Source organism: Pogoniulus pusillus, chromosome 6, assembly GCF_015220805.1.
Source record: "Pogoniulus pusillus isolate bPogPus1 chromosome 6, bPogPus1.pri, whole genome shotgun sequence".
NCBI classification, from domain to species: Eukaryota; Metazoa; Chordata; class Aves; order Piciformes; family Lybiidae; genus Pogoniulus; species Pogoniulus pusillus.
Genome location: NC_087269.1, coordinates 36,861,780 through 36,885,900, shown reverse-complemented (window position 1 = coordinate 36,885,900; position 24,121 = coordinate 36,861,780). Strand labels below are relative to the sequence as shown.

Below are 24,121 nucleotides of genomic sequence, written 5' to 3'. Positions count from 1 at the left end.
ATTTTGAACTGAGGGATTTATTTTTTTTTTCTTTTCTCTCTCTAGTATTTTGAGAGTACTGAACAAGCAACCACTGATTTTCTTCAGTAAATGAACAAGATTAGTCTCCAGCCAAGCTCATTTCCATGCCTTAATCGTCTTCTTAGATTATATTTTCTGTTTCACTTTCTTTTCAGAAAATAGAAGCCTGAATGTGATTTTGTATGTATTTCCTAAAATTTCACACCATAATAATGTCTTAACTAAAAGTTCTATCCAGTGAAATAACTGTTTTTGCGAAGAACTGGTTATGTAACCTTAGACAATATTTTTAAACTGTTAAACTCAGTCATTTCCAGTGCTATTTGACATGGAAGTAGAAAAAGCCTAACCATTTTAGAAATCCTTCCGGTGAGAGTCTCAAACAGTCTTACCCATAATGTCTTGAAAAATTATATCTCAGGGGGTTTGTTTCCAGTGATTAGACATTGTCTCTTTAAACCCCACACTTCATCTCCACATAGGCAAAATTCTCAATTTTAACAGATGTAACTAAAGCACTTATAGATGACATTTTCAGTAATTGCACAGCAAAATTTCACATATCTGAACAATTCTTTTACACCAATGAATTACAATTATTCTATTTTATTACTATTATACTCCAGATGTTTGTTACTCATTTAAATGAGATGCCAATGTGGACAACTTCTATTGACACTCTTCAAATTCTTTCCCTTCCTTTCCTGAAAAGGACTGAGAAAACTGTTGAACTCTATCTTGGAAGACTTTTCCAACGTTAATGACTCTATGATTCTATTCCATGAAAAAGGAGCATGCAAAGCACATGCAAGGTATAAGCTTTCTCTCCTGTTTTCAACTCAAACCAACTGCATCTGTTGGTTCACAAATGTGTAAAAGCACATATCTCTGCTTGGTCCTTAACTGCTCCTATTCTTGCAACTAGTGTGAGTCTGTTCAGCTCAAAGATCTTTGTTTTGGTAAGGTGGGTGAGAGGGTGCCCCCTGAGCATCCTCAGAGTAGATCCCAGGGTGCTTCAGGCTGGCCTAAGTTAAGGTTTCCTGTACTCTCCCTCTTTTTTCCACACCTGTTGGCTCTTTTACCACAGTGCTACCATGGTTGCATAGTGAATCAGTTCACATGCTGATGCCTTTCCTTGTAGCTAATTTCTACTTTTTTATTTCACTTCACCTTTGAGTGCTGTTTGATAGTTTGCCTCATCCAACCTAGGTTGGCTTGATATGATGCTTCCACTGGTCTGATGAAAGGTTAACCCACCAGAAGAAATGGATGGATTTTACTGGTGTCACTTCACTGAACCAGCTCACACTGTGGCTGCATACTTGCTAGATCTGATGTAAAATAAATTTTATCCTAAATTTGGCTTTCAGAATAAACTTACCCGGTGTGGCAGCAAGCAAGTATGTATTACTGAGTCAGTTGCCGGGGAAGACACAACTCAAGTTGCCTTCATGTATTTCCCTGGGTAAATCTGTGGGCCAAAAAGTGGAGACATATAAAGCGTGTTAACTGATGTAGGTATACATAGCTAACCCCCTGTTTGTCACAGGATTGGAACAAGTTTTGTTATCCAATGCAAATGTTTTTGCCATTCCTGAATTTATACAGTTCCATCTTGATGGAGAGCACTGATGTAACTCACTTGTGCAAACTCTTTTTGCCTCAATCAGTGATGCCAGAAAGCTAGAAAAGCCACAGTCTGAACACCTTAGTGTGATTTTTGGTACTAAAGTAAAGCTTCATATTTATCTGGATTTTGGAGACTGCTTGGATTTTAAGTTAGTTAAAAGTATTGGATGTTTTGTAGGGTTTTTTTGTGTAGGAGGTCTCAAGGCACCATGAAAGACACTAGAGAGCACAAGGTTAAGTGTATGAAACCAATGCCACCTCTTTTACTTATGTGGCTGTGCATTTAATGCTGTTGGCACAAATTAAAAGTAAGCTTATATTGGAGGTTCTGAAATGGAAAGCACAGCTCATAGCGTTTGCTGCACGTTTTTCAGGACTGTCCCAAGTAAGACTAAAGAAGCAACTTTGCGTTTTCACCTTTTAAAAGTAAAGCTTTGATCAGTCTGTTTGGCTGTCTAACCATTGGCCAAAACTCATCTTCACCCGACTAGAGCTTCATACTGGTTTGTAATGTTTAGGTTCATTGAAGAGATACAAGACTGAACTCTTAGTACACAATTTTCCTAACATACAAACTCCGGAGCGCTATTTCAAACGTAACAGATGCACTGAGATGTAATACCTGTGTCTTATCATTGCTGGAAGTGCTAGCTTCAGCTTGTGGCCAAAAAGAAAGAACAAATGATGGAATCCAGAATTTGACACCTCCTCCTCTCGCTGAACAGCCTCGAATGCGACAATTCCTTTTCCGAGAGAAAGTCTGGTTCTGGGGCTGAGGTTGGCTCGTAAGCCGCAGCTGGTTTCTCCTCACGCCGCTGCACGGGCAGCAGAGGCCGGGCCCTGGCGGACACGAGTGAGGGCAGGGCTGAGCACCGGCCTCGGGCAGGGCCTCCCTCAGGCTCCCGCGCGACGCGAGAGCCCGAGCCGCGCGCCGCTCCGCGCCCTCAGGCCCTCCGCCCACGCGCGGGAAGCGCGCGCCCCGCCCCCGGCGCGGGACCCCTCCCCGCGCCTCCCATTGGCTGTGCCTGCTCTCGGTTCGCCAGCGGCCGAGCTGGGAGGCACCGAGGGGATGGGGCTGCAGTGCGCCTGCGTCACGGTGTCTTGTACGGGGCCGTGCTGAGGGGGCTTGCATCTCCCCGTCAGTGCGTGTGGGAGCTGGGTCGCGGACGGGAGCGAACCGGGCCCAGCTCATCTGGTCTGATCTGATCTGATCTGTGCGCGGCGGAGCTGCTGATGGCTGAGAGGTAGCGGCGGAAGGAGAGGCAGGGATGGGTGGAGCCGGCTGCGGGCGCGGGGAGTTTGAAGTTCAGTGCCGTCTGCCCTGCCGGCCCGTCCCCGGCTGCGGGCGCGGGGAGTTTGAAGTTCAGTGCCGTCTGCCCTGCCGGCCCGTCCCCGGCTGCGGGCGCGGGGAGTTTGAAGTTCAGTGCCGTCTGCCCTGCCGGCCCATCCCCGGCTGCGGGCGCGGGAGCGCGGGAAGCGGCCCTCAGGGCCGTCGGAGCGGAGGTGCTTTGCACAGGCCTTCGGCGGGGCTGAGAGAGAGTGAGGAAGCGCTCGGCATTGTCTGAACAGTCGATGAGAGGAGCCCGCCGCTGCTTGGCGAGTAACTGGCGTTTGCAGTGGCCAGGATGGGCTATGGGGCGGAGTGCAGGTGGCTGCCGTGAGCCTCTGGCCTTGCCTGGAGCTCTAAAAGGCGTCGTTCGGTGCCAGGAGAGTGTTCGGCTTGACTGCTCTATCCGAGATTTTGGGTGATTTGCTACAAGAAAACTGAACCCTGAATATCTGCCCAGGGAGGTGGTGGAGTCACCGTCTCTTGAGCTCTTCAAGAAAAGCCTGGATGAGGCACTTAGTGCCATGGTCTAGTTGACTGGCTAGGGCTGGGTGCTAGGTTGGACTGGATGAGCTTGGAGGTCTCTTCCAACCTGGTTGATTCTATGATTATATTTGTGCTGAGGTTAAGGGAGTACAAGTTGTCTGTGTTTGGTGTACTTGGGTGATGGTGGGAGTTCTTATGTGCTTTATAGTGTTCAGACAGATACAAGCTTTTGCACAAACATGGGGTTGCAGTGCAGTTACTCTAGATGAGTACAAGTATTTGGACACCAAAAGGATGTATTAGCTGTAAAAATAGTGAATTCCTAATATCTGACTCGTGTCTTAAATGTCTAAATGTTTGGGTTTTATCTCCACCCTCTAAAAAGGCATTGCTAAAGATAACGTTTCCTACAGTCCACCTGGGTAGAGCTAAAAACCGAGTCTAAATACTTAGTGTATAAAAATCCAGGAGGGGTGAAGTTGGATTTACACTTGAAGCTTTCTTCTTTCTTGTATATATGAGTTGGCTGTTCTCTTTTCATATAGTGGCATGTCTTTGTATTAATGAATTGTTACTTAAGTTTTCAGAAGAAAGGGTCTGACTCCGCTGACACAATACTTAGGAATGGGTTGAACAACAGATATCGTGTGTTGGAAGTCAATGTGGTGCAGAGAAATGGAAATGACCCTGAGAAGCACTTAACAATTACAGCATCTCAGTCCCTGGATGACACAGAGCTGTGCATTCTTAGGAATGGCTGGTAATCCATACAGAAATTTACATGTCTGAAAAGAGAATGAAATATTGGGTTATTCATTGAATTTTCTTCGTGTTGCCTTTTACATGAGTTTTACTGTATCAAAAATTATACCAAATCCTGAAACAGCCTTTATTCAACCTTTGACATTCTGTGATTAATGTAATATTGTCATATATATATATATGTGTGTGTATCTCATTGGTGTCACGTCTAACTTGTGTTGAGTGGATATTGCTACCTTAAAGTTTTAGTTTGTACAAACAAACTTTAAGACAATAATCTCAAAGCAGGCCATTTTAAGTGTGTTCTACTAAATTATATGTAAAAGTGTACAAAGCTAGGTGTAAAATGTGAGGTTTTATACAGTCTCTTAGAATCATCTTAGTTTGAGCTCTATTGCAAAAGTTTTTTCGAGTAAAGATAGGTTTGTAGCTCTAGGTGCTTGTGCATTGCATGGTTTATTATGAAAGAAAAGATCAGCTTAGTCTTTTGAAACACATGGGCATGCATATGCTGTTTGGCACTGCTTCATTTTCTGTCTGAAAGGTGGGAGAAAAGTGTAAGGCTCTCATTTCTTGAAGGCAAATATGTGAAAGATCCTGAACTTTGAAATTTCTAAATGAGTTTAAGTATTTTTAGATTTTATTGAGTTTCTGAAACAATGAGAATTGTGAAGTGAAAAGGTAATGTAATGAAAAAAAATATACTGATATAAAATATAACAATACTGAAATGGCTTAGTGAACAGCCCTAAGCCAGCTGGAAGCCAGAAGGATTTTCCTACGTGCAGGCTGTCCTGATGAAGCATCCAGTACTCAAAATTATCAATGCTTTGTCAGCAAAAATTCCTTTATTCACTTTCAGCTTTTTTTTTAAAGGTTAATTTCTTTAAAAATTACAATAATCTCATGTTTCCAAGTATGTCAGATCTGATGTGTTATAAGTAATACATTAATATACGAGGTTCCTGGCCTGCAAATGTTTGTTCAAATGTGTTGCATTGCAGGGAGTCTGTTCCAGTTGTTCCAGGAGACATTGTTCATTTAGAAGGGGAGTGTAGCTCTGGTACCTGGGTCATAAATGAACAGTCTGGCTACCTGGTCCTTCACCCAGATTTGCTGCTTTCTGGCACTACGATATCAAACAGTATTCGATGTGTAAGAAGAGCAGTGCTGAGTGAAAAGTTTAGGGTAAGTGTTAACTCCAGAACATCAAGTGTATTAATGGGTGACTATTCCATTGAGACTGCTCAATATCTGAAATGGCTGAGATGCTGTACTGCAATATGTTATTATTAGCTATTCATAATGTTTACAGCATAGAATAATTTAGAATGAAAATTCTCTGGTTTGACTTACAATCATGGAATTGTTTTGATTGGAAGACACCTTTAGAATTGTCTGGTCCAACAATTAACCCAGCATTGCCAAGTCCACCACTAAACCTAAGCCTAAACCCTCAATACTACATTTTCATGTCTTTTAGACCCCTTCAGGCTTGGCCACTCTGCTACTTCCCTGGGCAGCCTGTTCTGTGGTTTGATAACCCTTTTGGTGAAGGAATTGTTCCTTATGTCCATCCCAAACCTTCCCCCATGCAGGTAGAGGCTGTTTCCTCTTGTCCTATCATATGTTACTTGGGAGAAGAGACCAACTCTCACCTTGCTCCATCTTTTCAGAGAGTTGTAGAGGGCCAGCCTTGTTTCCTCCAGGCTGAACAACTTCAGTTTCCTTAGCTGCTCCCTCTTGTGTTTTTTGACAATTGTGTCTGAAATAATCCTGCATTCTTAATGTAGGTAATTGAAAGAAATGGTCTTTCCACTTTAAATTCTGTCAACTTTTTGATAATCTCTTACCATGTTTTGTGTGGATATGAATCCTTTGTGAGGGACGTGCCTCTTTTTTGCCATATGAAAACATAACTTCACTTAGCCAAGTTAAAACCCCCTGAAAAATTTGCCAATTCTGTTCAGAGTTGGTGTGGGCTAACTCTGGAATCTGAATCCAGCTGCTGGAGCTTGAAAAGGGTAAAAGTTTCTTATGGTAGTGTCCTTGCTAATAAGCAAATGGTAGAGAAACAACAGCTGCCATCTTCAGTTGAGGATAACTTGTGGAGGTGTCAGGAATATAAATCCAAATGGGCATGGGATTTGTAAACAGGTCTGTGATCAAAGCAAGTAAGTTAAATACAAGAGATTAATACTGTGATGTGAGCCCTTCATTAGAGGAGTAGTGGGAATAAGCTAATTGGAAGGGGCAATGCAGAGGCCTCTAACTTTAGGAAAATACTAGCTACAATTTGTGAGTGCAACACACAAGTACCAGGTGTGTAAAAGGTACCAGTAAGTACTTAAACCACAGTGGTTAGGTTTCCAGTTGTTTGGTGGTGGCTCATGCAGAGGTCTTAACTAACTTCTTCTGACAACTCTTAAGAGTCTACAGGAGCCAGTCCTGGTGATGATGGTAGGATGGATTTCTGAGTCATTTTGATGACTCTTGGAACAATTTTGTGTGAATTTGTAGCTGCTTCATGGGGGGAAATAAAAGAAAAAGAGAAAAAAGTAATAACATTTGCATTAGGGAATACATCTATTAATACTACCTGCAGGCAAAACTTGCTCAAAATGGATATTAATCTGTGCTTTTTTCTCACCTGTCAACCATGCAGGGATTGTATCCTAACATTAAAATTGAGAGAGGAAAGTAGTAGGAGAGACCCATTTACATCTGACACACTCAGGTTTGAACAGATATTAGTAAGGTGAAAACTCTACAGTTAAGTAAGTGCAGCCCATCATATGCAGCAAATAAAAAACATAACTTCATAGAAAAGTTAGCATGAAGTAGGCATAAATAATTTATGTATGACATATGTTCTCTGATATCTGTTGCAGGGCTCAGAGTTTGGTTCACGCCATACACTCATTGGCACAATTCTTCATGACATTTTCCAGCAATCGGTAACTAATAACTTGACACAAGAAAAAGTGGAAGTACTAGCAAATAAAATAGTGTATGGACAGAAATATCTCAAAGAAATGTAAGTATGTGTCTACTATGCTTGGAGGACTTGGTAGGAACGCTTGAATTAGCAGATAAAGTTGTACTTTAAAAATTGCATCACCAATATGGAAGAAATCTGCCTAATGAAACCTGGATATGTTTTACTAAGATAGGGAATTATATTATAATGTAATTTAATTGCCTTCCCTGATCTTATAGATCTGAACTATGTTTCACAGTATCATCAGGGTTGGAAGAGACCTCACAGATCATCAAGTCCAACCCTTTACCACAGAGCTCAAGGCTAGACCATGGCACCAAGTGCCACGTCCAATCTTGCCTTGAACAGCTCCAGGGACAGCGACTCCACCACATCCCCGGGCAGCCCATTCCAGTGTCCAATGACTCTCTCAGTGAAGAACTTTCTCCTCACCTCGAGCCTAAATTTCCCCTGGCGCAGCCTGAGGCTGTGTCCTCTCATTCTGATGCTGGCCACCTGAGAGAAGAGAGCAACCTCCTCCTGGCCACAACCACCCCTCAGGTAGTTGTGGACAGCAATAAGGTTTCTGGAGTAACTAGATGTGGAGGGTTCTTCAGTTCAAACATATTGGAATGTTTGTGACTGTGAATTTGATTTTCAGGAGCTTTTGAAAGCTCAGTTAAACGTTAATTAATTTTCATCTTAAGGACGTAAACTAGAAACTTTTGACTGACCAAGAAGGTGTCTGATACTTTCATATACTTCAATACAGTCTCTTAAGGGCTCAGCTGTCAGAGGGCCTTTAACTTATTTTCCCTGCAGAGTTGATAGAAATGTTAGTCAATAATCTTCATGTTTCCATTGGAAAATAGCAAGATGAATGGCTGTCAGTTGTAAGATTTTGCTGTAGACCTGATTTAAATCTAATTCAATCATGTAGAAAATTATTATGTCTAGAGTATTATAAAATGTATTTTGGCAATGGTAGTATTTGTTAGTCCCAGAAGAGCTGGAACATTGTAACAAGATTCTCTTAGATAGTTTGAGTTGTAACTACCTAAGATAGTAAGTTACTACCTAAGGTAGTAACTACCTAAGGTTTTTGTGTGTGTCACCCTGGGTCTCTCAGTTTGCAACGGTTGGTTTGCAATTCCTCTTTGCATATGTAGGCTACTATTTCTTGGCTTTGAAAAGTAAGTTACAGAAGTCTACTGGCTGTGGTCTTTTGTGCTTGTATGAACCTTTTTGGGGAAAAAAACATTTGTATTTCTCTGTTGCTTTAGAAAAAAATACACTATTTCTAAGTGAGTGGCAGCACTGAATTATCTAAAGCCTCATGATCAGGTTCTGTTTAATGATACTTCTGCTTTCTTGAATATTTGTTACAGTAGCAGCTGCAGAAGATCATAATTTCTTCCTATGAAAATAGTCTGAAACCTGTCAAAGTGTACATGAAGTAGCAGATCAGTGTATTGAGATAAAAACAAATGCCCTTTTAAAATGTTTTTCAATTTTGCATGAAGCATAGAAACAGACTTTTAAAATGCATGAATCTGGTGCTACTTTCTTGCAGTCAGACTATTAGCTTTGTTTCATCACATCTGCCATACTGAAGCTTTCATTGTACTTCATCTGTCATTTCCAAAGTTACATCAGAAATGAGGATAATGTAATTTTGTCTCTTGTAATAGATAAGTTATAGTTTAATGGATTTATCTAGTTGAACCTTTGTGAGTCTCTCTCTCCTTATCAACAATTTATAGATATTTATTGAATCCTGATAGTTCCATTAGTCTTGTTGGTACTTGAGGCAAAATGTTGCTAGTGTTAGCAGCAAATGTAATTTTTCTGTCTCCATATGCATGGCTTTGTTTTTTAGGTATCACTTAAATCTGAAACAAACAGAAATACTGCAGGAGGTGCAAGAATATTTGCCATCTTTTTTCAAATGGGTAGAAGACTTCATGCGCAATCCAGATAACCAAAACAAAATGCAACTGAAACTGTAAGAAGCCAGAATTCTAAGCTAAAACTGTTTTGTGTCATAGGTCTTGTTTCATTCACTTCTTATTTTTCTGAACGACACTTTTAATGCACATCTGCTCAGTGGTAGGGAGCTAAATAACAACCTTGCTGCCAAAATAGCTTGTCTTCATGTTAGTAGTGGGGAAGACATTCAGACTGAGGGTGAAATGATGTAAATAGCTTATTTGACTTAAGATCCTTGTGGACAGTATGGTGTGAAGTAGAAATTGTAGTAATTAGTTAGTAGAGCAAGTATGCTTGCATTCCCAAACTAGAAAATACTGCAAATACATGTAAGATCGCAGATCAGAATGTGAAGCTTCATTAATCCAATGTAGTTCTTCACTACCTTAAGAGTTTTATCAGTGAAATGGGGATTTCATTCGACTGCAGTAGAGCTCTTCTTGATTGTCACTTCTTGCTGTTAGTTGTTATAGCTATGGAGTATTGAAGTGCCAATGAAACGGCAGATCTCAGTAAAATCTGTATGCTACTTTCCAGTGTATATCAGTAAACTTTTAAAAGAAACAAATTGGTTTAGTGTGTCATTATTCAGAGAAGACCAAAAACTATTAAAAACAGTTTTAAGGTCTTTTCAAAGTTAAAAAAATGTAGGTGAAGAACAAAGCTACATGCCAATAGGCAATTTGAAGTAACTTTCTGACATGATGCTTCCTCTGTTAATGGAAAGGTGTTTTGAAGTTGACTTGATGTACTTTAGTACCTAAAGAGCACCTACAATGCGAAAAAAACCAAACCAACAAATATTAATAATTAACAATTTTTATTAATTCTTAATATTTAACTCCTGATTTAATTTTCTTCCTAGGTCAAGTGATGAAAGAAGAGAAGATTACTCTTCCAAGATAGAGATAGTAGATATCTTGGATGTTGAAGAGAATATCTGGTCTCCCAGGTTTGGGCTGAAGGGGAAGGTTGATGTTACAGCCAGGGTGAAAATCCACCGCCAGTCTGGAGTACAGTCTAGGATAATGCCTTTAGAGCTCAAGTCAGGCAAGGAATCTAACTCCATAGAGCACAGAAGTCAGGTATGAAACCCAAATGTTGGGGTTTTTTTTTTTGTTTTTACAATCAGTGGTTATTTATACTTGATTTATTAGGTGAGCTATTTCATCTGATGAATGTGAAACCCTTTGTGTGTGGTATGCTCTAGATTTATGGATAACTGACATTGGCATGCCCAAAATGCAAGTGAACTGAGGAGTGAGAAATACATGCATTTATCACTTTTCCAATGTGTTTATGATAGTTATCTTGGAATATCTGTTCTTTAGTCTCTTCTTACTACATTGAAGTACTGAGATATCAGGTTGAGGCAGATTGTTTCAAGAATTGGTGTTGGACATCTGTCCAGAGAGGTGGGCTGATCTAGAGGGAGTAGCTTTGCTATAAGCTTTTGTTAAGGAAGATGCCTTTTAATGGAAATCTTTGGTTAGGTGCTTGATATTAATTCTTGGTTAGGTGCTTAATATTCATGGCTTCTAGACCTGTCAGCCTGATCTCGGTGTCATGCAAGGTAATGGAACAGATCATCCTGAGTGCAATTACAGGACACCTATAGGATGGTCAGAGGATCAGACCCAGCCAGCATGGATTTAGGAGGGGCAAAGTCCTGCTTGACCAATTTGATCTCTTTTTTGTGATGAGGTGACCTGCCTGGTGGACGTGTTATCTACCTGCACTTCAGCAAGGCTGGTTGTTAGGAAGAAGTTCTTCCCTGAAAGAGTAATTGGCCATTGGAATGGGCTGCTCGGGGAGATGGTGGACTCTCCATTCCTAGAGGTGTTTAAGAGGAGGCTGCATGAGGCACTTACTGCCATGGTTTAGCTAATTGGAAGGGTTAGGTGATAGGTTGGACTCGATGATCTTAGAGGTTTTTTCCAACCTGTTTAATTCTGTGGTTGTGTGATTGCTTGTGATAGTAATGGCTGCTTAACCATGTAAATGATGGAAAACTAAATACAGCTTCTAATGCATTTTGGTTTTAATGCATTGTAATGAGTTTATCTTTAATGTTTGCAGGTTATTCTATATACATTGTTGAATTTAGAACGGAGGATAGATCCTGAAGCTGGATTTCTTCTTTATCTTAAAACTGGCACTATGTACCCTGTATCTGGAGCTCGCATGGACCGAAGAGGTGAAGTTGATTCTCTTCTCCAGAAACCATAGTTATCATCATTAAAATGAAATATTTCAGCAATTGCACAAGATTTGCTTTCACGAACATGTCTGTACTCAGAAATGTGTCCTATTGTAATGTTACTAATTACAATAAGCTTATGTTATAAACTTAATTTTAATTAATACTCTGCTTGGACTTTGCTGTGCGAATTCTCACTCTTTAGCTGCCTAAAGAGTTGATGGGTAGTTATTTTTGAGTTAGAAGTTGCTACAAATTAAGCCCAACATGTTATGTTATCTTAATTGGTTTCTTTTCTTGACAGAATTAATGAAGCTGAGAAACCACGTGGCCTTCTACTTAATGCACAGTACATATAAAGCTGGTGGGGGAAGACAGCATTCGCAGCTTGCTGCTTTGCCCCCTGTAGTTGATGACAGTCAAGCCTGTAAATTCTGTTCCCAAATGCACAATTGTTTTCTCTACAGCAGGTAAATAAGTTTGATTTGTGTTTTTTAAATAATCTTGAATAATTGTAGCTTTTGATACTGTGATTTGAATTCTTATATCTGTTTGAGGACTCCTGTACCCCTGCGAGTCACAGACTTAATGTGTTTGCTCAGACACGCTTTCTGCAAGGCAAGATCTGAGATACATCTTGACAAAATACTTGCTGATGATATCAGATTTCATTTATATCTAAGTTAATAAATACAATATTCTTGCAGCTTTTTGAAAATGGCAGCCTTCTGAGGCTGCATTTTTGCTGGACAACACTTTCACTTTAATACTGTTTCCCTGTAGGGCATCGCATAAGTAACAGTACATTGGTATTACTCTGCTAAGGCGTTACTGCATCTCTTGTCCAAGAGAAGTAGCAAGCAAATATTTGACAAATATTCCCAAAGTTAGTGAATTGTTTTAAAAGGTGTTTTAAATTTTAGTCTATTGCTGCACAAAACCAAATCAAATAAGATATGTTGAAAAAGGAGAGCTTTGGAGTGATCTTATGTGAATATTATACCCAATTGTTTTAAAAATGAGTGTGGTAAAGGGTATACTGGGGGCAGGAGCTCTGTGGGTACACGTTACCTTTATGTAAATTAGTTTTTGTGAACTAGTACTTCTAATACTCAGTTGTTGCATCGACAGGATCATTGCTAACTGGGTAGCCATTCACTTCTGAACCAAAGTTTTTCTCCAATTACATTTTGCATATGTGATTTGCCATAATGTATTTATATTTGCCTCTGAGTTAAATTGGTTTGAAATCTGCTTGTCAAGTAACTAAAGTCTTTTGCTTAGCTAATTCTTAATGTACAATAACCTCGAGGAATGAAAGATCAGTTATGTAAATGTGCATAGTACTGTCTCAGAAATGTCTTTAATTGGGCTTATTATTCAAAATTAGAGATGTGAAGTTACTAATATGAGATTGTTGTTATAAACAAAGGATATGGATTCAACTTTATGTCAGTGATGATAGATTGCTCTGTTTGATATGTTACAGTATATATTATGTATATATAGATTTGCAAGAAAAAAAGACACAATTCTTTATGTTTTGCTGTACTCCTAGAGCTGTAGAACAAACAATAGACAGTGTGTCTTTTCCTCCTGCTATGGCACCTGTTATTGAAAGAGAAACCCAGCACCTGAAACCCTCCCACTTGGAGTATTTCAGCCTGTGGTATCTAATGTTAACCTTGGAACTGCAAAGTGGAGAGAGCAAAAAGGGTTATAAAAATATATGGACACTGCCTTCTGTGGAAAGGTAAAATGTACTTTCTACCTTGGTACAAATGATGCTCTCTTCAGTAACTGAAAATGAGGTACAAGTGAAACTTGTGTTTTCACTACAAGGAAAACCAGTTATTATCTACTCCTTGTAGAAATAGCTGAATATGCTACTTGCATAGGCATTTTTTGGTGATATTTGACCCGATGAAAACATTAACCTCATAGATTTATTAGTTTTGTTTTTGCAATTGGACATTGTTGAGGTTTTTTTTTTTAAACTACACACAGGAAAGAGCCAAGTGCAGCCTCGGTCTTCAGGAGCAAAAGTGGTATAATTCTGGTTCCTTCATGTTGCTGGGAGCTGAGAATGGGTAGTGACTGTGAGCTGAGCTCACTGCTGCTTTCCTGAGGGCTTGCTTGACAGTGATGTGTTTTTTCAATGGTCTTCCTAAGAACATGGATAAGAGCAGACTAAGGGCTATTGTTGGCTGAAGTAGCATGTTGTTAGACATCATCTAGTCCAGCAGCTGCATGAAAAATAGCTGGTAGTTTGCAGGCCCATTTCAAAGCAGCTGTAGAAGTGAGATGTTGCTGTTAGTTTAAGGGAAACGAACAACGTCTTATTGAAGTGAATCTATACATTTCAGTAGTTGTATTTTAACAGAAAATTATAGGTGACTTTAACCTACATATTACAATCTGTTCTTGGAACAAGTACAAGCTTCAACCTATTTTTGCAGTTCTTTTCTGGCCACAGTGGCTTTAGTAAGGTGACTGTTCATCTTCCTCATTCTACTTGTGTGTGGTTTCTGGGATTTTTTGTTGATTTTGGGGGTATTTTTTGTTTGGTTTGTCCTTTTGTATTTCTATTTTGGTACTTCTTTGGTGTGGTGGGGTGCGTATTGGATTTTTATTTCTGTTAATGAGAGGATCTTAATATTAAAGTGTATTTATTTTTCTAACATCTTCAGAGAGAAGGCTGGAGATTGTGTTGGAAACCTGATCAGAGTTGATGAAATACAGGAAATTTCTGAGGGACAGTACCTACATCTTTTCCAACGTAGAAATGGTGTCATACCTGGAACAAACCTATTGGTTGGTGATCGAGTGGTTGTGAGTGGAGAGGAAAATGGTTTACTTGGTTTGGCTACTGGCTACGTTAGAGGAGTCAGTGTGACGAAAGTCTCCTGTTTGTTGGGCAGGTAATAGAACAAGAGGAAAAATATCTGTCTGAAGACACTATCATCCTATCTTCAGTACTTCTAGGTGTCCAAAAAGCTCTATCATATTCAATCTCATCTTCTTGGGCTTGGGGAAATACCTTTCAGACATTAAAAATGTTAATACTTGGTCAGTGTATGTACCTGTCTTTTGAACTAGGTTGTTTGGATAAAAGCAAGCTTGCAAATGCCATTGACTTGGATCAACTTGAGATAAGAGGTGCATGGATACAGTGATTATTGTAGTAACTTTAAGTATTCACACTATATTTTTTTATAGGTGCATTAAGTAATAGCTATTGCTTCACTCTGGGATCTCTGGGAGATATCACTTAACACTGTTATCAGTAAAAGTCTTTAACCATCATACTGCTTGTAAACAGAGTAATTTTGTCTTTATTCCTGCTATCCTTCAGGAATTTGTCAAAACTCCCCAAGAATACCATATTTAGGTTGGATCATGAAGAAGGAGATCTTGGCATAGGAGTCCCTTTTGAAAACCTTTCTAAATTGATGAAAAATTGCCCAGTCAGGTATGAAAAATCAAATGAATTCCACAAATGCAGTATTTTCAGATAAAGTGTCTCAGATGGTATCTCTTCTTGCTGGTGTTTGGTTGGTTGTTTTGTTTTTTTCAGTGAAAGGCTCCGCGACTTGATAATTGATTTCCACAAGCCACGCTTTATTCAGCATTTGAGCTCTGTCCTTCCTCCAGAAGCAAAGGAAACTGTTGCAAATATTCTGAAAGGTACAAAGTCTTTCCCTAAAATCATAGACATACTTATCAAGCCGATATCCAAAGCATTTAGCTTACCAAATATAAGGAGGTTTGCCCTGATTTGGGGTTCAGTAATGAAAGTTTTGCTGCTTGAAGATTAAAATTAGGTTCCTACCTTGCATGCCTTCCTGTGACTAATTTATTTTTTTAAACATGTTGGAAGACCTGACCAGGTGTTTGTTTTACTTTTTTAAAGTTTTAATTTATTTAAGTTTTGCTTCTGTTGAAACTGCAAACTGCTGAAACTAAACACTGCCATATGATTACCTCTAACCTTTACAAAGGGAAGGAGCAAGCAAGGCTCTTGGGATACAGAAAACAAACTTTGAGGGAGGAGATGATGAGCTTTGGTGTAAGCGTCTACCTGTGTAATCACCCTTGATGACTCAGATGCTCTCTAGTGTGTGATACCTTTTTTTCAACTTTTTTTTTTAAAGAAAATTTGTTTAGGCATGTGGCAGTGTCTTGTATTTGAGAATTTGCTTTTCTCTGATAGTTATCTGTGGAAGCAAATCTAACTAAACACTTTATAATCATAGAATCTTAGAATAAACCAGGTTGGAAGAGACCTCCAAGATCACCCAGTCCAACCTAGCACCCAGCCCTACCCAATCAACTAGGCCATGGCAATAAGTGCTTCATCCAGTCTTGAACACTTCCAGGCACAGCAACTCCACCACCTCCCTGGGCAGCCCATTCTAATGCCAATCACTCTTTCTGTGAAGAACTTTCTCCTAACACCCAGCCTATATCTCCCCTGGCACAACTTGAGACTGTGTCCTCTTGTTCCGTTGCTGCTTGCCTGGGAGAAGAGGCCAACCCCACCTGGCTACAATAACCTCCCTTCAGGCAGTTGTAGGGCGTAAATAGAACTTTTAATAAAAATTCAGTCTGAAAACCTTTTGTTTGAGCTTTTCCTGGTCCAGTAGCTGCAACCTGCTGCTTGTCTACATCTGGCTGAGGAGCAACAGCTCTGGTATAATGTTTACAAGAAAACAAGGTGATGATGCATGTACAACTGATTTCTCTTTACTGTGAGCCATATGTTTCAATGTGACCGTGGGCATGACAAAACAGAAATGTCCATATAAGATATCATGTGGAGGTAATCATTTGGAGTATGGGAAAAAAGTCAAAAGCTTTAAGAATGAAAATATCTTTAGAGATTTGTTTCTGGGACTGTACTGCAGACTCTGTGCTATGTCTTGTGTATTATGTTTAATATTACTTCATGAGAACCTATGTACTTGCTTTGTTAAATTCTTTAAGGGCTTTGGAGGAGGAAGCTCTAATTTTATTTTGTTAACTAACAGTTATTACAATGATTCTGAAGAGTAGATATTGAATTTTGGTTCTTCTTCTTAAAGGTCTAAACAAGCCTCAGAAACAAGCCATGAAGCAAGTGCTACTTTCAAGAGACTACACACTTATCGTGGGTATGCCTGGAACAGGAAAAACTACTACAATATGTGCTCTAGTAAGATCATGAATCTTGATTTTTAAGTTGTTTTGGTGAGATTTAGAGAATAGCATTAATCAGGCTGTCCAACATGAATTGTTGTGACTTGGTCTGCCGTTACCTGCTTAACTTCAAAGAGGAAAATGCATGTCTCTGTAATCCTGAACTTTATATTTGGTGGAACTACAAATATATTTTGCAGGGTAGGATTTTCTTTTGCTTGTGTAGGAATACCTGTGGAAGGGAGGAGATTGAAATGTGACATTTCATCACTGCTGTTACACTTCAGTGATAAAACTGCCTCTAAATATCAGCACATCCTCAAATCCTAAGTTGCAGCTTGGACAAAGGGGCTCCTTGGGGAAGTCAGTGACTTGCCCATTGTAAATTGTGTAAATGCACGGTGCTGGAGCTATGCTCAGCCTGTTAGTTATCTTCTGTAGCTGAAGGTCCCCTCCCTAGGAAAGGACTGTAGGGCATACTGGATTCAGGCTGTGGGCTGTGGTGAGTTTTTCTTCAAATAGCAGTGTCATCTTGCTTCCTGTTGTCATCTGCTCAAGGAGAAAGAGGAGGCTGAAGCTCTAGCAGTTGCTGCTATTATCAGACCAGTGTGTTCTACTGAATCTGTTGTTGCTAAATTGTTCTGGGGAGTAGTTTGTGGGAGTGGGCTGCATTACTTGTTCTTACAGTAGAGATCTTTATCACAGCATATTAGGGGTTGGAAGGGACTCAAGGAGGTCATGAAGTCCAACCTCCCTGCGAGAGCAGGACCACATAATCTAGTACAGATCACAGAGGAATGCATCCAGACAGGCCTTGAAAGTCTCCAGAGAAGGAGACTCCACAACCTCTCTGGGGAGCCTGTTCCAGTACTCTTTGACCCTTACAGTAAAGAAGTTACCCCTTGTGTTGAGGTAGAACCTCTTGTGCTGCAACTTAGACCCATTGTTACTTGTCCTACCACATGAAGCAAGTGAGAAGTGCCTGTCTGCCTGCTCCTGACTGGCCCTCAAATGTTTATAAACATTTATTAAATCCCCTCTGTCTTTTCTTCTCCAGACTAAGAAGCCCCAGGTCCCTCAGCCTCTCCTCATAAGAGATGTGCTCCAGTCCCCTAATCATCCTCATAGCCCTCTGCAAAACCCTCTGCAGCAGATCCCTGTCCCCCTTAAACTGGGGAGCCCAAAACTGAATGCAGTATTCAAGATGAGGTCTTCCTTCTTTTCAGTGCAATTTAAGTGTGCATAAGTGTCCTTAGCTCCTGCTGCTTGTGGTATGCATGGTAAAAGCCTGTTGTTTATGAAAACCATCAAGTCTACAACTTCTGTTGTTTTGATAAGAGCTAACTGGCATATCTGCTAGAAAGATTGATAGAAATGAAGTCATACTTATTATTTGCTTCCTCCAAAACTTCTTGGTTTTTTACTCAAACATGGGATTGCTCATTCTTGAATATGAACTAGTAACTATTTTTCTTTCCCTTTGCCACTCATTAGGTGAGAATTCTTTCTGCTTGTGGCTTCAGTGTTCTTCTGACTAGTTTTACACACACTGCTGTGGACAATATCCTGCTAAAGCTAGCCAAATTCAAAGTTGGTTTCTTGCGCTTAGGGCGAGCTCAGAAAGTTCATCCAGACATCCAGAAATACACAGAGGAAGAAATTTGCAGGTCCAAATCAATTAAATGTGTAACAGACTTGGAAGAGATCTATAACAGTCAGGTAAGAAAAGTGGGTTTTGCTAGCCCTGCAAATTTGTTCAGACTAACTACATGAGTATTCTGTTTGATCAGATGTTGCAGAGCACCCCATCCCAAGGGTGCTTCTTCTGAGCTAAAAAAGATAATCTCTACATGGCTATAACTTTGTTATAGGCAATAATGACTGAAACTAACAGTCTGAAAGTTGGAGTCCACACAATGTAACTTTGTAAATGATAAATTCTGACCATTCAGTGTTGTCATCTGAGATCTTGTGTGGGAGGGTGATGCTTAACTGCTGCAATGTCCTGTACCTTTATGCACATCTTCTCTTTGGAATTATGAAAAAAAAATCCCACCCTAAATGACATAATTTTCTACAGTATTCATCTTGGCACACTCCACGAATTCTACATGCATAGAACTTGAGACCACTCTAAACATATAGCCAGGAATAAGTTTACTGCATTCTGCTCTAAAGCTGATTTTTGCTTTGTCACTTGCAATCAATGCAAGAATCCGCAAGGCTCAAGTTTGTAAGGTGTGCTGGTCTGATTTCAAGGACTAATGCTTTGGTTTTGCACGTCAATTTCATTAGAGATAATTTATCTTTCTCTTTTAACCTGGAAAACGTAATGCTGAAGGATGTCAGATGTATCTTATCCTTAAAGTGTATCTCAATTTTCAGCCAGTGGTAGCAACATCTTGCATGGGAGTAAATCACCCCATCTTCGATCGGAAGCAATTTGATTTCTGTATAGTTGATGAAGCTTCCCAGATAAGCCAGCTCACCTGTCTGGGCCCACTATTCTGCTCCAAAAGGTTTGTGCTGGTGGGAGATCACCAGCAGCTGCCTCCACTTGTACTGAATGCAGAAGCAAGGTAAGATAAAATGCTGCTGTACAATTGTTAGTAATGTGAATTCCAGGTAGTCTCTTGCACTGTTTTAGCTGATGCTGTTTTTCTCTCTTACAACAGAGATCTTGGTATGAGTGAAAGTTTATTCAAAAGGCTGGAACAAAACCAAAATGCTGTTGTCCAATTAACCGTGCAATACAGAATGAATAGGTATTTAAAACTTGTTATTTATTGCACAGGGATATAATGTGAGATCAAAACCACAAGGTTTAATGCCTTTTCTTGTTTATTAAATCTTTAGTAAAATTATGTCGTTGAGTAACATGCTAGTGTATGAAGGCAAACTGGAATGTGGTTCCGAGAAGGTGTCAAATGCCACTGTTAATTTGCCCAACCTAAAAAACCTGAAACTGGAGCTTGCGGATGTTTCAAAAACCTGGTTGAACGAAGTACTTAATCCAGACAAACCTGTGTGCTTTCTGAACACAGAGAAGGTAAAGTTTTTGTATTCTGCTTTCAAAATAGTATTTTTGAGTGCAGATCCTCAATGTAGTCAACATGCAGAACTTCACGTGGCTTAGGTAGGGTTCAATATGTAACTTTAAAAACTGGATTTCTAGTTACATGTGAAATGTGCAACATTTGTATGTGCAATGTTTGTATAGCTGATTAATTGTGATGGTACAACTTCTGCTGGAAGCAGCACATCTAAGGGCAGCTGAAACTTTCAAGTCACAGAACATTTCAGAAAACAGTGAATGTGCTATAAGCTTTGTTCTCATGTACAAAGTGTGGCTTAAAGTGTGCAGCCACATTGAATGCCCTTGTAGCCACAGAATGACTTCGGTTCCGGTGGCCAAGGGCCAGTGGTGTTGTGAGTGTGTGCCAGAGTCAAGAATGCTTGTAACTGTGAAGTTGTGTGATGATGCTTTGACAGTTTCTTAACGTGATTTGCTACTATTAAAAATACCTTTCAGAAGATTATTTCAACTTGGTTTGCAAATGCAGTGTTCTGAAGTTACAGTATGAGTTCTTAAACACTATTAAAACTTAGCATTTAGCTTTATTTTTACTAAAGCTGTTACTATAAAAATACATATGGTAGGACAAGTTAGGGATCAGAATGTAGCATGCCAGTGTAGACAGCAAGAGTCATTGTTTTGTATTTTTAAAGGTCCCAGCACCAGAACATGCAGAAAATGGTGGTGTAAGTAACGTGACAGAAGCCAAACTAGTACTCTTCCTCACATCCTTATTTATTAAGGTATATTCTACTTTATTACATTGTTTAGACAGACAGGTTTTTATTTTTACACTGCTGTAGTAATGTTGACTGTATGTACTGAGTTACTGTTTGGGGGATAAAAGAAATGTTGGCTACATGTAAAGGGAAGAAAATTAATAAGGAATTTAAATGGAATTCAGATCCAGAAAGCAAAAGACAGTTTATTGTATGCTCAGCTTTTAGACTGATTTTCATGAAGAGATTTGTTACTTGACCCCAGATGAGCAAGCAGATAAGTCTGCATTCAGTTCCCTATCCCTTGCCTGGTTGTACCTGAGATGCAAAAATAGCTGGGTGCCAAGTTCTGAGAGATGAGGACCTTGTTGTTAGAGAGGGGAGAAGATTTGCTTTTATTCCTTATTTCATCAAGTTAGCTTTGGGAGCTATGAATTCTCACCTCACAATTTGAGGAAGAAAACCAGAGTATTTCAAGCATATATGTCTTTGTTCTAGGTTAGGACAAAGTTAGAAAGCTTGCAGTAACAAACATTTTTTATATTCTTTAGTTAATACCAATTATCCACAGAGTTCTATTGATAGTTTAGTGTCAATCCTTGAGGTTCTGACTGTAATGAGTATCCCAAGCCAACTGTAGTGACCACTTTTTTCCTCTGTTTCTTCTCCTTTAGGCTGGTTGTAAGCCTTCAGACATTGGCATTATCTCACCATATAGACATCAATTAAAAACAATTAATGATTTGATGGCAAAATTGAAGGAGAATAGAGTGGAAGTCAACACAGTAGATAAGTACCAAGGAAGAGACAAAAGTATCATCATTGTGTCTTTTGTTAGGAATAGCAATGATGAAAATGTAAGTTGGTTATACTAACTTGCAGTCAATTTTAATAGCTGAACATCTCATTTTCAAACTCTCATCTACAATAAGTCCTGAAGGATAGGTAGAAAAAATAAAGTCAAATTATGCTTATTTTGCAGCTTGGCACCCTCCTGAAGGATTGGCGACGCCTTAATGTTGCTATCACAAGAGCTAAGCACAAACTCATCATGCTGGGCTGTGTTCCCTCCCTTTGTCGCTATCCTCCTTTGGAGAAGCTGCTCTGCCACATGCAGTCTGAGGCAATGATATCCTTTTTCACTGTACTGTTTCGTGATGGGGAAGGGTAAGATTAACTTCTTGAGATTTGAGATCAGGATGAGAAGATCTGAAATTATTTGGGTTACTCTTGTGATGAACTGATTTGCAACGCAGTACAAAATGTGCTAACAAAGTATGCCAAAAATACCCTTGAGATCAAGCTAATGGATAGCTCTAGAACCTTCTGTGTCTTCAAAAGCAGAAATCCATTCTGTCTTGCAAGTCAACTTCAACATAATTAATTTTAAAGCCTAAAGTTTTAGTTTTTAATGGGTTTGCATTTTTTCTATCATTCTAGTTTCTTGGCATCTGTCAGTGTGAATGTTTTCCTCAGGCGTACCATACATCTAAACATATCTGGTGAGAGAACAGCTCATGAGTACTGCTGGTAGAACAGACGGTGGTGCAACTTTGAGATTGGTTATTTTTTTCCTTCTCTCTGGCACTGTAATGAGTTTGCTCTATCTACAACTGCTTCCATCTCCTGTTAGATAAGGAAATACCTTGTTGCTTTCTTTGCGGACACCAATACCTATCCAAATAGGTTCTGTTTTTTGTGAAAGCAAGATGTTGTAAAAAATGTTTCCTTAACTTTCTACATCTTCAGTCTTCCCGCAGGGGCTCATGAAAGTATTCACAAGTGTAACATTTTATGATTGTGGAGATGAGGAGTTTTAGAGGCATTTCTGTACTTCCTTCTGATGCTGCTGAATGTAAATAACTGGTTAGTGCTGTATGAGTGCTGGTGTATGCTGTTTAATCTGAACGAAGCCAACACAGAAATCACATGCAACTATTTTAAAGACTTCCTTTCAGTAAAACAAAACCACTCGGTTCTTTCTTTAAGCTGGTTGTTTTAATACTGGTGTACTTGTAACAAATCAGAAACACGAAGCTCCCTGTTCCTTGAGATACTGGATGGCTACTTCTGTATTTGCTTTTATCCTGATAAATGGTTATCAGCATAAGTAAGTGAGGAAACACTGGAGGAGGAGTGGAGGGTAAACCAGTGCTGCATTGAGACATAGTTTTCTGGGCCCAGTTTGATTTTAAAGATGTCAAGACATAGTTAATATAAAGCACTTCAATTTATTCAAATTCCTTAATGAGGTGCTGTAGTGTTGTACTGTTTGGGAAAAAAAATAGGAAGAATTTTTTCAGATTCTCATATTGCTCTTTTAAATGTGCTTCTGAGTTTTTTTAAACGATGAAGTATTTTATATTTGTGTACATAATGTAAATTTCTCACAGGAAGATTCCTGGATAATTTTTCTAATCCCTTGATTCTTGCAAATATCAGGGAGAAATACAACGTTGAGTAACTTAGTTCCCTTTTATGAACTAACCTATTTAGCAGATAAATCTGAAATGCTGCTCAGATGCAGATCACAGCACAACTCTGATTTCAGTTTGTCCCATCTGTAGTCTTGTCTTAAAAACAAAACCAAACCTCCAAATTCCCAAGAAACAAACTAGAGGTGCAGCTTGGTGAATAAGAAGTTTACATGCTCAGGTTCTATTTTTTTTTAAAGATAGCATCTGCACAATACAAAATACTGAAACCTCCTTTATTTGACAGATGTTATTTAGTTTCATTGTACTACCTCATACTCTATTACTGAGAAGCTTCTTTCCAAGCTCGCTGGTGGAAACATCAATGTTTAGATTCTTCAGAATCGTATTATTTGTTGTCTCTTAGATTGATGTCAAGTTGTGTGCACATAGCAGCTAGGAGTTCCTCTGTAACTAAGTGTGGGCACTTCCTCTTTTGTAAATGGCTCCTGAACTTCTGTAATATTTGATATAATAAAAGTTTGATGTTGATTTCGTTACTGTTGTTGATACTGTGCTTGATATACTACAGATAATTTGAAGAGTAGGAAAATGATTCAAATACTTGACAGGATCTCCTTTTTTTTCAGGTCAAAATACATACTGCTTCATCACCAGTGTATGTGCTCTGGGTCTTACTAAGGATCAGAAACATAATGGTAAAACACTCTTATTACAGAGATTTCAAAATGAAGTATCCTTATATGGAGTTTTTCTTTTTATGTTTTGGATCTTTGTGTACAAAGGCCTCAAGCTTTAGCTTATCTCTTTTCTTACACCACATTATGCTTTTCTAGGATATGATTCACATACTGTCGAGAGCTGCATGAGAAACAGACACAAGAGCAATCCCATATTTATATATATATATTTCCAAAATGTGTCCTTTCTTCTTATGCATGGTAAAAATCAGATTGAGCAGAGAGCTACAGCTTGAGGCTACCCGATCAAACCATTGTTTAAATGAAATTAAGGTCAGTCTCTAAAATGCTCATGGACCCTAATAAGTATGTGTGTCTTAGAGGCCTATTCTGTAAAATGAAGAGTTACTTTGCTGCCTTTAGAACAGCTTGCTGATATGGAAGCAGCCACCAGCATGTGTTACTGGAGTTCATCAGCAAGAAGTTGGATTATGCCAGACTAGCGGGATCAGAGCCTGAGTCAAGACTGTTTATTATTGAAAGGTAGAGGTTCCTTTTTTTTTAAGAGGTGGAGATCATGGATGTAAGAAGCAGGGGCTGTGGTCTGCCCATCCTTGCCAACCCACGATGACCTTTTCC

The 24,121-nt window shown here is 39.4% G+C and overlaps 1 protein-coding gene across 1 annotated transcript; it reads left to right on the top strand.

Moving 5' to 3' along the window:
* Positions 1-2,847: 2,847 nt before the first annotated feature.
* On the top strand, positions 2,848-23,341 carry DNA2 (DNA replication helicase/nuclease 2). The gene is made up of 21 exons (XM_064145256.1): positions 2,848-2,894; positions 4,044-4,223; positions 5,230-5,413; positions 7,117-7,262; positions 9,085-9,210; positions 10,060-10,279; positions 11,274-11,391; positions 11,699-11,864; positions 12,953-13,147; positions 14,085-14,315; positions 14,750-14,866; positions 14,972-15,081; positions 16,479-16,588; positions 18,067-18,291; positions 18,958-19,151; positions 19,248-19,337; positions 19,429-19,621; positions 20,302-20,391; positions 21,042-21,224; positions 21,350-21,498; positions 22,111-23,341. The coding sequence occupies exons 1-21, from the start codon at positions 2,884-2,886 to the stop codon at positions 22,163-22,165; spliced, it is 3,093 nt and encodes a 1,030-aa protein (XP_064001326.1). The 5' UTR covers positions 2,848-2,883; the 3' UTR covers positions 22,166-23,341.
* Positions 23,342-24,121: the final 780 nt, after the last annotated feature.

Coding starts and splice junctions, on each gene's coding strand:
- DNA2 (XM_064145256.1), top strand. Junction 13,148..14,084: donor ACACTGCCTTCTGTGGAAAG/GTAAAATGTACT, acceptor TAACATCTTCAG/AGAGAAGGCTGGAGATTGTG. Junction 21,499..22,110: donor ATGCAGTCTGAGGCAATGAT/ATCCTTTTTCAC, acceptor AACTTTCTACAT/CTTCAGTCTTCCCGCAGGGG.